The 14,378-nt window shown below is 49.2% G+C and overlaps 1 protein-coding gene across 1 annotated transcript in view; it reads right to left on the bottom strand.

The window, feature by feature from the left end:
- SNX29 (sorting nexin 29) overlaps positions 1 to 14,378 on the bottom strand; it is a 604,821-nt gene that overhangs the window by 499,344 nt on the left and 91,099 nt on the right. The window contains exons 10-12 of the mRNA XM_017890705.1: positions 12,456 to 12,574; positions 7,702 to 7,777; positions 3,706 to 3,788 (exon numbers count right to left, since the gene is read on the bottom strand). Of these exons, the coding sequence (XP_017746194.1) occupies positions 3,706 to 3,788; positions 7,702 to 7,777; positions 12,456 to 12,574 (278 nt within the window). The remainder of the gene's footprint in view (positions 1 to 3,705; positions 3,789 to 7,701; positions 7,778 to 12,455; positions 12,575 to 14,378) is intronic.

The following is a 14,378-nucleotide window of genomic DNA, read 5'->3' as shown; positions in this document are numbered from 1 at the left end:
CCCTAGAACTTAAAGTATAATAAAAAATAAATAAATAAATAAATAAAATAAAAAAAGAAAAAAAAAATTGTCTGAGTCAAAACAAGAAAAACAATCTATGCCTCTGTCATTGGCCTAACTCGAGAGTGTTTAAGGGCATGTATGTCACCAGTGAAAATGCACGGGCAAGGCCAGTGACTTCCTCAAAGACAGAAAGCGGCTGAGGGAGACCCAGACACCATGCTCTATGTGGACCTGAGAAGCAGCTGACAAAGCCAATCGTGTTTATCTGAGATGCTGGGACCTCAGCCCCAGCTGAAGGAACTCTTCAGAAACAGAATATCAGACACCTGCCCGGGCGCACAGGGATGCCTGCAGCCCTCCTTACGGTGCCTACAAAGGCTCACAGGTGTGATCTCAGGGGCTGCTGTCCTTTAAAAAAAAAAAAAAAAAAAAATGCCCATAAATCAAAAGGCAGTGTTCTTTTACAGTAGCTGTGCCTCACAGCCAGAGTAAAGTCTTGTCCATCTACACCACGGTGCTGCCCACACAGACACAGAATCGCAGGTGCTGGGAAGCTGATGGGGCGTTAGAACCCAGCAAGTCACATCGGGTGGCTGCTTCTTCCATCTTCAGTTCTTTCCATCACTATCAGTTCGGTAACAGGATATCCTCAACACCTTTCTAATGTGACTCGCTGACTCATCGTTTTCCTTTGGCTTATAAAAATATATTTCGACTGTGTTTTCACCACCAAAATGCATTATCTTGGTCTTTCCTTCTTGCCTTTGCATAGGACCAACGGAGAGACACTGGCTACTCTGACAGCCCTAACGTGGACCCTAGGGATGTCACCAACAGCATGACCTTTGTGACCAAATCCAGCAATCAGAACTCCATCAAGGTTTGTACGCCTAAATTTTTTTTTCCCAAAAATTTTTATTTTAGATTTTTTTTTTTTTTTTTGAGACAGAGTCTCGCTCTAGCACCCAAGCTGGAGTGCAGTGGCGCCCTCTCATCTCACTGCACCTCCGCCTCCCGGGGTTCAAGCGATTCTCTTGCCTTAGCCTCCTGAGTAGCTGGGATTACAGGCGTGCACCACCATGCGCAGCTACAGAACTTCATTGATTTCCTCAAATGAAGTCCAGCAGTCATCACTGGGTACAGAAGCTGTGATTTCTTGGTCTGTGGGGCCATAAAGTGCATCCTGATGGCAGGATGTGGCTGTTCCGTTTCAACCCCTACTTTTCCGGCACAATTCTCTTTTGGAGCAGCACTTCCAAAAGGCTGGGCGCAGGGGCTGCACCCAAATGGGCTTTCCCCGCACTGCTGAGCACCCCACTTCTGGTCTTTCTGGTGGTTATGGAGCTTCCCAGCGCTATCAAGACTGAGATGCTTGACATAAACCAGGGCCAAAAAGAAGCAGCACCCATCTCTCTTTTGAACAAGGAGAGTGGGTCTCAATCAGAACCCAGGGCAGGCAACCATGCCAGGCACACTTAGTAATAATTTCCTTCCATTGTCTTCATTTTACAGCGATCTGCTATTTTGATTAACTCATAGTGACTCTCCATTTACAGTAGTGAGATAAAGTTTCCTTTTTCAAAAAATAAAGGTATTCAAGTTTGTTGAAGTGCATCATTAAAAGTAAACTATAGTCTGGGCATGGTGGCTCACGCCTGTAATCCCAGCACTTTGGGAGGCCGAGGCGGGCAGATCGTGAGGTTAGGAGTTCAAGACCAGCCAGGCTAACATGGCGAAACCCCGTCTCTACTAAAAATACAAAAATTAGCCAGGTGTGGGCCTATAATTCCAGCTACTCGAGAGGCTGAGGCAGGAGAATCACTTGAACCCAGGGGGTGGAGGTTGCAGTGAGCTGAGATCGTGCCACTGCACTCCAGCCTACGCAACAAGAGCAAGACTCTGTCTCAAAAAAAAAAAAAAAAAAAGTAAACGGTAGTAGGCCACGCACGGTGGCTCACACCTGTCATCCCACCGCTTTGGGAGGCTGAGGCGGGTGGATCGCTTGAGCCCAGGAGTTCAAAGACCAGCCTGGACAACATGGTGAAACCTCACCTCTACAAAAAAATAAATAAATAAAAATGAATAATAAAGTAAACTATAGGGTAAGTAACAGTACTGTGGTAAACAAAAGATTGACCAGTGAAAAGCAGCCAGCTACATACTCACCCACCCCGTGTCCCACAGGGACGAGTGATCTATTAACATCTGCTCAGCCGAGTTCAGGGCTGAGCAGCGCCACAGTAAACCACACACGCTCATTATACAAAAAGTGCGGCCAGCCGTTCCCACGTAGCAGCCTCACTGTGTCTGCTCACTTCCTGCTTCACCCTTGAGTCAAAGAATGCTGGATGCCTCCCAGACTCTTTCTTCCTTCCTTCGCAACAAAAACTAATTTCTTTTTTTTCAAGAACAATTGCCCCCTCTGCAGCCACGGGGGGCCATGAGATGAGTGCTGGCCCCAGGCACTAGTGGTATACGGTGAGCACCTTCTAGTGACGGTGGGGGGCTTCACCGTTTTTGTACCAAGAGCCCATTCTGTAGTCTAGGAATAACCATGGGCTCCTTTTCAGGAAAATGTAGTAAAACATATAAAACATACCATATCACAAAGGAAACCAATTACATCAAAACAGAATGATCACAATTGAAGAAAACACTATATTTCACCCAGAGCTAAATGAAAAACATGGTAATTTCTTCCCTGTCCAAGCTCAGGCCCCTGAATCCTGTATGTAGAAACAGACAAAGTCTCCCCTTTGCCCTCTTCTCTTTCTTGCCGCCTGGAATGAGAATGAAATGGCTGGAGCTAAACTGGCTATTTTGGCCTACGAGGCAAGACAGGAGGAGTCTCAGTCTCTGATGGCCGTGGAGCCACATGCCAGCCCCAGCCTGCCTACCTCTGGGTAGAGAGAAATTTCCATCACATCTCCTTAACCATGAGAACTTCAAGAAAAGTAGATCTGAACGGCTTCGTATACAAAAAATAAACCAACTGTTGGTTTATATAACAGTGTCTGCTCACTTCCTGCTTCACCCTTGAATCAGAAAATGCTGGGTGCCTCCCAAACTCCTTCTTCCTCCCTTAGCAACAAAAGCTAATTTTTTTTTAATTGGGAACAAGTACCCCCTCTGCAGCCAAGGGAGGCCACGGCACAAATGCTGGCTCAAGACGCGAGTGAGATACCAGGAGCACCTGTCGGTTTATAGAACAGTTGGTTGATTCTTTGTTACACGAAGCCATTCAAACCTAGCCTTCCTTGCTATATCTCTAAAAATTTTTCTAGGTAGTAAAATTGGAAACAGTTGAAGCCTGATCATTAGCAAAGTTTAATCATCTTAGAGAGACACATTCTTCTTCACTTACAAAATGAGTCCTCCAGAGTTACAAAGGAAATCCAACTAGAATAGGTCCTCTGTAGCTAACTGCGTTATGGGAGGCAAACCCCAAAACATGGAACCACAGAATTCTACGGCAATGCAGCTCCACCCCTAAGGCACGCCTGTGCGCACACGCCCAAGTGCCATGCATTAACCACAGTTCTGGAAATTCACAAGCACACACCACATCTCCAGTCCACAACCAGGGATGTACATACCTGACTTGAACCCACAGTCACAGGGCTATAAGCACAAAGGCACTGCCATGAGACATGGGCCAGAAGTCATCCCAGAGCTGGTGGAGGTGGCTGCGAAAGTACTTACTAATTGTCATGGACTCTGGCACTGAGGCAGAAGGTAACAGGCTGCTCAGAGGACTTCCGTGGCCTGGAGAGCTGGCTTCCACGCTAGAAAAAAGCAGGCAGGAGGAAGTTACACGCAACTATTGAAAGTACACACCCTCACCACTCCAAAAGCTAGCAGAGGTCGGTTTACTCCAGTACCTCTACCAGAAGGGATAGAAGAAGCCATCGGAAATTAGTCAGGCCTCGTTATCTGCAGATTCCGTATTTGGAAATTCATCTACGCACTAAAGTTTATTTGTAACCCCAAAGTCAATACTCAAGGTGCTTTCACAGTCATTCATGAATATGTGCAGAGGCCAATAATTTCGGTCCCTAATGTGCATGTTCTCAGCTGAAGTCGAACAGCTGGGACCTCAGATCTTACACCATAAACAAGCATCCTCTTTGCTGTCTGTTTACTGCCATGTTTTCAGCAATTTTTTTTTTCACTTTTCCTTCTTTTGTGCAATCTTGGCCCACTGTAACCTCCACCTCCTGGGTTCAACCGATTCTCGTGCCTCAGCCTCCCAAGTAGCTGGGATTACAGGCCTGTGCCACCACACCCGGCTAATTCTTGTATTTTTACTAGAAATGGGATTTTGCCACGTTGGTCAGACTGGTCGCAAACTCCCGACCTCAGGTGATCCACCTGCCTCAGCCTCTCAAAGTGCTGGGATTACAGGTGTGATCCACCATTCCCGGCCTTTTTTTTTTTCCACTTGATTTCGTTGTTTAAAATGTCCCCAGGCACAGTGCTGAAGAGGTAATGCCGACAGTTCCTAAGCACAGGAACGCTGTGATGTGCCGTATGGAGCTAATTTGTGAGTTAAAGACGCTTCATTCAGGCATGGCTTACAGTGCTGCTGGTTGTGAGTGCAACGTTAATGAATGAACCGTATACATTAAACAGGGTGTCTTTAAACAGGAACAGACATAAACCAGGTTATGTATTGATCAGTTGATAAAAATGCTGTGACCAGGCCAGGTGCGGTGGCTCTCACATGTAATCCTAATACTTTGGGAGGCCGAGGTGGGTGGATCACATGAGGTCAGGAGTTCAAGACCAGCCTGGCCAACATGGCAAAACCCCTTCTCTACTAAAAATACAAAAATTAGCTGGGCATGGTGGCACATGCCTGTAATCCCAGTTACTCGGGAGGCTGAGGCACAAGAATCACTTGAACCCAGGAAGCAGAGGTTGCAGTGAGCTGAGATCTCACCACTGAACTCCAGCCTGGGCAACAGAGCAAGAGTCCATCTCAAAACCAAAATGTGTGACCAGAGGCTCAAATCATCCTAACCATGTACTTCCCTTAGGAGCACTGGTTCAGTCTTCACGGCAACTTTATAGAACATAACTACTGGGAATAATATGAATCAACTGTATGTTTACAAATAATTTACCTGAAAAATAAAGCTTAGTATCTTTGGTGAGAACAGCCCAGTCATCACACGGTTAACAGAGAAACACACACACACACCTCCGCCCCATGACTAGAAGGAAAAGTACCAAAACATCAACAACATAATGGAGTTGAGGGTTAAGAGTGATTTTGCTTTTTCACTTACTACTGCATTTCCACTTTTTTTTTTTTTTTTTTTTTTGAGAGGGAGTCCTCGCTCTGTTGCGCCGGGCCTGGAGTGGGCAGTGCCGGATCCTCAGCCTCACTGCAAGCTCCGCCTCCGCCAGGTTTACGCCATTCTCCTGCCCTCAAGCCTGCCCGAGTAGCTGGGAACTACAGGCCGCCCCGCCCACCCTCGGCCCCGGCTAGTTTTTTTGTATTTTCTAGCAGAGTAAGAACGGGGTTTCACAAGTGTTTAGCCAGGATGGTCTCAAGATCCTCCTGACCGTCCGTGACCGCGCCCGTCTCGGCCTCGCCCCAAAGTGGCCTGGGATTACAGGCTTGAGCCACCGCCGCCCGGCCCCAACTTTTTTTTTTTAAGACAGGCTAGAGTGCAGTGGTGCGATCTCAGATCACTGAAGGCTTGAACTCCTGGGTTCGAGTGATCTTCCCACCTCAGTCTCCTAAGTAGCTGACACTACAGGTGTGCACCACCACATCTGGATAATTTTTGTTGTTGTTTTGTAGAGACAGGGTCTCACTATCTTGCCCAGACAGGTGTTCTTGAACTCCCGGCCTCAAGTAATCCTTCCACCTTGGCCTCCCAAAGTGCTGAGATTACAGCCATGAGCCACCATGCCTAGCCACATTTTCTAACATCAATAGCAAAAATAGACCACGCCCTGGAAGGGTCTGGCAACACCAATTCCTTCTGACGCTGAACTAACTGGGACGAGCTTCCTACGAGCAGTGTCATTTTGAGAGAGCAGAACCCTTGCCTGTTCCAGGTGAGACCATGGCGCCTAACATGGCGTACAGTAGTCAGGAAGTTCCACTCTAGAGCTAAGGTTGAAAATAAGGATGTAATAGAACCCTGGGACCCCAAATTACAACCATGAGGAGAGACAGAAGAAGAAAACCGTAAGAGCAGCAAGGATGGCAGTGGCATAAGAAAGACTTTGGTGTCCATACTGGTTCTGCCACCAAGCATCCAGGGTCTCGCTCTGTCACCCAGGCTAGACAAAAATGTTATGACCAGGCTGGGCGCGGTGGCTCGCGCCTGGAATCCCAGCGCTTTGGGAGGCCAAGGCAGGTGGATCACATGAGGCCAGGAGTTCGAGACCAGCCTGGTCAACATGGGGAAACCCCGTCTCTCCTGAAAAATACAAAAATTAGCCGGGCATGGTAGTGGACATGTGTAATCCCAGGTACTTGGGAGGCTGAGGCAGGAAAATTGCTTGAACCCAGGAGGCAGAGGTTGCAGTGAGCCGAGATCATGCCACTACACTCCAGCCTGGGTGACAGAGTGAGACTCTGTCTCCAAAAAAAAAAAAAAAAAAAAAAAACAGGCCAGGTGCAGCGGCTCATGCCTGTAATCCCAGCATTTTGGGAGGACGAGGAGGGTGGATCACGAGGTCGGGAGATCAAGACTATCCTGGCGAACACAGTAAAACTTCGTCTCTACTAAAAATACAAAAAAATAGGCAGGCGAGGTGGCGGGCGCCTGTAGTCCCAGCTACTCCAGAGGCTGAGGCAGGAGAATAGCGTGAACCCAGGAGGCGGAGGTTGCAGTGAGCCAAGATCGAGCCACTGCACTCCAGCCTGGGCGACAGAGCGAGACTCTGTCTCAAAAAGAAAAAAAAAAAAAGAAAGAAAGCATCAAACAACTTGGGACAACTCAATTTCCCCTTGAGATATTTTATTTGAAAAAAGAAAAAGAAAACCTATATAGTGCTTACTACCTGCCAGACAGCATACAAAGCACTTCACAAATGCTATGTAATATCTAAATGGCTTAAATATACAACACTAGGATTGTCAAATCTTGTTATCAAATATCAACAAATATTTAAATTAAGAAAATAACAATACAGGAGGCACCCAGATATGTCCCAAAAGGTGTTGACATTTGACATCTACCATCTCTTATACAGTCTCTCTGAGGGAGTAATGACCTAAGACCTTTGGCAACTGCATCTTCTGTGATGTAAAGACTAAATCTGCTCACACCTAGCACTTTGGGAGGCCAACACTTTGGGAGGCCAAGGTGGGCAGATCACCTGAGGTCAGGAGTTCAAGACCAGCCTGGCCAACACTGTGAAACCCCATCTCTACTAAAAATACAAAAAAATTACCTGGGCATGGTGGTGTGTGCCTGTAACTCCACCTACTCAGGAGCCTGAGGCAAGAGAATTGCTTGAACTCAGGAGGCGGAGGTTGCAGTGAGCCAAGACTAAGCCACTGCACTCCAGCCTGGGCGACTAAAAAAAAAGACTAAATCTGAACATAAAAGTGAAGTAAGCCCTTGCCCTTTAATCCTAGCAGGTGCACTCCTATCTTTAAAAAAGAATAAAATGCACAGCTGTGAATAGGACGTTTCAATGCCGAAGGTAACTGGGTTTCTCAACATTAACCTGTACCGAAGTCCAGGATCCGGGAGAACGTGGTCCTCTGGTCCTGTGCCGTTCTCCAAGCTTCCGAGGGGGGCATCTGTGCAGAGACAGCAATGACAGAAAGAGGTCACTTTTCTCATTCCGTTTTCCATAAGACAAAGACACAATGCAGACATTGGCTCATCTGCTACATCACTTGACTAAGAAGTTTTTCTCCATCTTGCCTGCGTGCTGGATTTTAATAAGCTATTTCCTGTTGTTCAGAGATCATCTCAGACTTGGCATCAGTCACTGTAGAAACAGAAAGCCCTGGCTGGGCGCAGTGGCTCACTCCTGTAATCCCAGCACTTTGGGAGGCCAAGGCGAGTGGATCAGGAGGTCAGGAGATCCAGACCATCCTGGCTAACATGGTGAAACCCCGTCCCTACTAAAAATACAAAAAATTAGCTGGGCATGGTGGTGGGCGCCTGCAGTCCCAGCTACTCCAGAGGCTGAGGCAGGAGAATGGCATGAATCCGGAAGGAAGAGCTTGCAGTCAGCCAAGGTCGTGCCACTGCACTCCAGCCTGGGTGACAAAGTGAGACTCCATCTCAAAAAAAAAAAAACGAAAGAAAGAAATAGAAAGCCCTATACTAGGCCGGGCATGGTGGCTCACTTCTGTAATCCTAGCACTTTGGGAGGTCGAGGCAGGTGGATCACCTGAGGTCAGGAGTTCGAGACCAGCTTGGCCAACATGGTGAAACCCCATCTCTACCAAAAATACAAAAATTAACCACACATGTTGGTGCATGCCTGTAATCCCAGCTACTTGGGCGGCAGGAGAATTGCTTAAACCCTGGAGGCAGAGGGTGCAGTGAGCCAAGATCGCGCCATTGCACTCCAGCCTGGGCAACAAAAGTGAAACTCCATTAAAAAAATAAAAAATAAATAAAAAAGCCCTATACTTCCCTTTAACCTGTTTTTTTTTTTTTTTTTTTTTTTTTAGATAGGGTCTCACTCTGTCACCCAGGCTGGAGTGCAGTGGTGTGGTGTGATCACTGCTCACTGCACCTTCAACCTCCCAGGCTCAAGTGGTCCTCTTGCCTCAGCCTCTCAAGTACCTGGGACTACAGGTGTGTGGCACCATGCCCAGCTAATTTATTTTTTATTTTTTTGTAGAGATGGGGGTCCCACTATGTTGCCTAGGCTGGTCTCAAACTCCTGGGCTCAAGCAATCCTTCCACCTTGGCCTCCCAAAGTGCTGGGAATACAGATGTGAGCAACTGTGCCTGGCCTGTGACATTTTCGACCTTGAGCCAACGAGAATTACGCATGAAGTCCGTATTCAGAACCAACGTCAGAAACCGGGTATAATCAATCAGCTTGCTGTTAAGACAAAACTGCTCCTGCTTGTAGTGCCTTGAGTAAGACACTAGGGGGCAGCATGGTCTAACTGCTGACAATGTCTGCAGCTTTCTAAAAAGGCCACTTTTCCCTGCATTAAGTGCATTTAGGAAAGACATTCACAAGCAGTGGGGCCATAAGTAGTCTCTGGAACTAACAGGCTAGGGACTCAAAGGCACCAGTGTGTTCAAAGATGACAAAAGTCTGCTAAGGTGAGGAGCCCTCTATGTGGGAAGTCTCCATTAAAAGATGAAGTGCTTCCAGAATGAGAGGGAATGTCAGAATGTCGCTAAGGGAGGAAGATGTCCCCTAGAAAGGACAAGAGGCAGAAACGGAGCAAAAGGAATGGAGTCTCAGGAGAAATGCTGACAGTGGCCACCTGGGCAGGCAGACAGTCTTGGCACCACTCAGCCCCACAGCTCCCATGGAAATGGGGCATCAGGACAGAAGGGACTTGATGCAACCTGGCGTTCCAATCAGGCTCCCCATTCCCCTGGATCTGAGTCCAACATCCTGACACAGCCCCGGAATAGTGTTCCTTCCTACGCCACGTCCTGGCCCTGTGCGCAGCCCCCGGGCTGTCCCAGCTTGCAAGCCCTGATAGTATCGTTACTGCAGTGAAAGGAAATGCCGGCTGACGCCTGCATACATCATCTCCACAGAGTGCAATCGACAGCAGCTGGAGCTCGGGTCCCATCAGCAGTGAGAAGATGGAGCTGAGTCTGCGAGCTGACTGCCGGGTGTGGGGCCACGGGAAATCTGCAAGGACTCTAGAGGCTGATGGGGCGTTACCTTCCCTGGAGACACCTGCCCAGAGGAGGAGGAAGAGCTCTGGGTTCTCTAAGACCAAAGCGCAACATGCACAAAAAAGGTGACTCGGATGTGTGATGGTTCAGGAGGGCCCAGCTAAGCGGCAAAGGAGCTGCTGAAACAATCAGACCACCTACTGCAAGCACCTCACGGTCCCACAATAATTCAGGAACCCAACTACAAGGTCCCCTCCGTGGGGAAAGGGACAGGGAGAGCAGGAAATTGATTCATGAGACAGAGGCTGTGAACATACATTCAAAACTCCCCAGGGGTCCTAGACACACCCTGGGACCACCAGCTCTCTCCCAGCCCCTGCCCCTCCTCAGATGACCTGCATCTACACTGCTGCTGAACAGGCATCGGCAAGGTCACCAACCCCCTAACCTTTGGCTATTTGGACCAAGGATGGTCTACAAATGCAGGACTTCTGCAGCCTGGCCTGCAGACGTGAGCTAGGCCTACGAGATTGTCACTTTTAGGGGACCTCAACTGAGACCCAGTGAGAAATTCCAGTTGGTGTGGAAGGTCATGTGACTGAGGCAATGCTGTGGGCCAAGGAGGGCGTGAGAAGGAACAGGGAGCAAAGACGGACTAGAAAAGGCCGGGCACGGTGGCTCACGCCAGTAATCCCAACACTTTGGGAGGCCGAGGAGGGTGGATCACCTGAGGTCAGGAGTTTGAGATCATCCCAGCCAATCTCTACTAAAAATATAAAAAAAATTAGCTGGGCATGGTGGTGGGCGCCTGTAATCCCAGCTATTCTGGAAGCTGAGACAGGAGAATCGCCTGAACCCAGAAGATGGAGGTTGCAGTAAGCCAAGATCATGCCACTGCACTCCAGCCTGGGTGACAGAGTGAGACTCCATCTCAAAAAAAAAAAAAAAGATGGACTAGGAAAAGAGGAGATGGGCAGACCCCCATGAGGAAGTGGAGGGAGGCCACATGAGAAAGATGACAGCACCCCACCAAGTCAAGAAAGGCCCCTCCACGCCAACGCCCCAACTCCTGGGCCACAGACAAGATGTCCATGAAGCTCTCACCAGGGGCCTTGGCATGTGCCTGGCACCTTCCCCAGATTAACTCAGGGCACCTTCACCGTGGATCTCAAAGGGAGCTGATATAATCACACCCCCACTCTCACAGGACTGTGGTCAAGAACAGATGAGTTCATCAGGTCCAGCCACATCGCAGTGCAGGACGCCTTCGGCTTTGCAAATTCTGGCTCTCATTGTCGCTGTCATCCCCATTTTCCAGATGAAGACACAGTAACTGACAGACAGGAAGCATTCGGCCTCATTTAACAGCCAGGAATGCTGACACTCGGAGCAATAAAGCACTCAGGCTTACACAACTTTCTAGAGCTGGTACTGCATCTGACTGGCCCCCGTCCTGCTGCCAGTGACTGTCCCCGCCCTGCCTCTGTGCTTGACTAGTTTGAGTAGGTTTCTCCTCCCTGCCAAGTGACAGGAAGAGTCTATACCCCAGCTCAGAATTTCAACAGCTTCCTGAGTGATTGGTGGGCTCCAGTCATAATTTCCTAAATCTGGGCCCAGACAAGGGACATTCACTTCCTAGGAAAACGAGGAGGTGCTTAAGTGGGTTGGGTCAAGCCTTCTCTGACCCAGCAGTGCTCTGGGGTCAGGGACAGCAACTGGGCACTTCTCTGAGCCAGACACTGCCAGCTGCACTACACTGCACCCCACGGGCCAGTTGGGATCAACCACGTCCTCCCCATGACCTGCGCTGAAGAAAGCAATAACAAACCACATAGGCACGTGCTCAACCGTGTGGAACGGCAGGAAAACGCTGACCCACACCAGAGATGTTTTATTTATTTATTTATTTTGAGATGGAGTCTCACTCTGTCGCCCAGGGTGGAGGACAGTGCCATGATCTCGGCTCACTGCAACCTCCACCTCCCGGGTTCAGGCGATCCTCCTGCCTCAGCCTCCTGAGTACCTTGGACTACAGACACACACCACCACACCCGGCTAATTTTTGTATTTTTAGTAGAGACAGGGCTTCACCATGTTGGCCAGGCTGGTCTCAAACTCCTGACCTCAGGTGATCCACCCACCTCGGCTTCACAAAGTCTTGGGATTACAGGCATGAGACATCACACCTGGCCCAGAAACAGCTTTTAACCAAGCTACTTCCTGATCCCCAAGCACTTTTCTGCACAGGGTGGCAGGGCCTTTACAGACAGGGGTTCAGTTACCTTCTTGCGTCTCCAAAGAGGTAAATCATGGTCACTATTTGCGGTCAGTTTTTAAACGACCAAGTTCAACGAGCCACTGGTAAGGGAGAAAAACGGGCCTGAGGGCCCTGGTGACTTGCCAGCCGGTTCAGCCCAACACTCATTCCAACGGAGCACCTCAGGATACCCAGGTTCAGGTAGAGAAGCCAAGCCCTCGCTCACTTCTGCATCTCAATGAGCCCCACCTGGCCCTGAGTGCCATCCCCCACCCCCCTCCTGTGCCTCCCAGCTCCCATTCCTACCTGTCCAGGGAACTCAGATATTGCTGCTGCTTCTCAAAGCCAAAGCTCTTATTAGAGGAAAAGAGTAATCGGGAGACACCCACCTGCTGGGCTGTAGGAGCCCACACCGCTGACAGGGAAGAGGATGTCCGAGTCATTGTGCAGCACCTTCAGCGGAGCCCAGCTGTGCATCTGGGAGAGGCAGGTGTTCCCATCCAGTGGCCTAAGGTGAAAGAACGCAGCTGCAGGACAAGCCAAAGAGCCCAGAGGCCTCATGATTCACCAACAAGCATCCACATCGCCCTCTTGAGAACTAACCAGGCCACCACAGGGCTGAGAACAGAAGGAGGTGTGGGCTGGGAGGAGCGTGGAGTCCAGATCCAGACCTTTTGCATTTGTTCTCTCAACCAGTGTTTATCGAGCACCTATTCTATGTCAGGCACTGTGCTCCCTACTGGCGGCAAAAAAGCCAGTGAACAGTGTTGATCCTGCCCTCAGGGAGCTTACAGTCTGCTGGGGAGCATGAACATGAATCAAATAACCCTGCAAGAAGCTGGAAATGGCAGCTCAGATCGTAGAGGAAGGTCATGGAAGGCTGCCTGGAAGAAGCAGGGCTTGAGGAGGGAGCTGGCCCAAGCTCTGTTCCTTCCCAAAAAAAGGAATAGAGACTTGGGGGAGGGGACAGCACATGCATCACAGGCCATCTGCTCCAGGTTCCGAAATGACAGCAGTCACCTGAGCTGGGGCTAGTGCTGCTCTGCCTCGCTGTTTCTGAGCCCCTCATGGGTAAAAGGACAGAATCAGACCAGTCACGTCTGGGTCCCTTCCAAGAAAGGGGGTCGGCTCAACTATTAACCAGGCTCATATGATCTGTTATATTGTCACCTTACCCACAAAGTACAAAACTCTAATGCGTGCCATCTTCGTAACGCCAGGCGGTGTGGTAGGGTTTGTTTGGGAGTAATGGCCCCTGCCTCTGAGCAATCAAGAAATGTTAATAAATACCTGGAGGTATTTTTGCAGTATAGTCGTCACCCAGTATCTGCACTCCATCTGTATCAACCGTTTCAAAAACCCCCTGCAAATTAAAACCCCCTGCAAATCTGAGGATGCTCAGTCTCTTGTTTTGTTTGTTTTTAGAGTCAGGGTCTTGCTCTGTTGCCCATGCTGGAGGACAGTGGCACAATCACAGTTCACTGCAACCTTGAGCTCCTGGGATTCGGCAGAGCCTCCTGCCTCAGCCTCCCAAGGAGTTTGGACTACAGGCGTGAGCCACCATACCCGACTAATTTTTTGTTTGGTTTGGTTTTTTGTGAACACAGGGTTTCGCTATGGTGTCCAGGCTGGTCTCAAAATCCTAGCCTGAAGCGATCCTCCGGCCTCAGCCTCCCCAAGTGCTCGAATGACAGGCATAAGCCACCTCGCCTAGGCTAAAGACCCCGATGTAAAATGGTGTTGTATTTGCATAAGCACATCCCCCCACATATGTACTTTACGTCATCACTAGATTGCTTACGATACCTAATAAAATCCAAATGCTATGTAAATAGTTGTTACACTGTATTTTTATCTGTATTATTTTTATTGGGGTTTTTTTGGGGTAATATTTTTTTTTTTTTTTTTGAGGCGGAGTCTCGCTCTGTCGCCCGGACTGGAGTGCAGTGGCCAGATCTCAGCTCACTGCAAGCTCCGCCTCCCGGGTTCACGCCATTCTCCTGCCTCAGCCTCCCGAGTAGCTGGGACTACAGGCGCCCGTCACCTCGCCCGGCTAGTTTTTGTATTTTTAGTAGAGACGGGGTTTCACCGTGTTAGCCAGGATGGTCTCGATCTCCTGACCTCGTGATCCGCCCGTCTCGGCCTCCCAAAGTGCTGGGATTACAGGCTTGAGCCACCGCGCCCGGCCTGGGGTAATATTTTTGATCCACAGTTGGTTGAAACTATAGAGGCAGAACCCATGGATGCAGAGTCCATGGAGGCAGAGAGCCAGCTGCACTGTAAGCTTTTTTTTCTTTTTTTTTTTTTTTTTT

This window comes from Rhinopithecus bieti, unplaced genomic scaffold, assembly GCF_001698545.2.
Source record: "Rhinopithecus bieti isolate Rb0 unplaced genomic scaffold, ASM169854v2 scaffold_19459, whole genome shotgun sequence".
Lineage (NCBI taxonomy): Eukaryota > Metazoa > Chordata > Mammalia > Primates > Cercopithecidae > Rhinopithecus > Rhinopithecus bieti.
The sequence above is the reverse complement of the archived record's forward strand: the minus strand, read 5'-3'. Positions and strand labels throughout refer to the sequence as shown.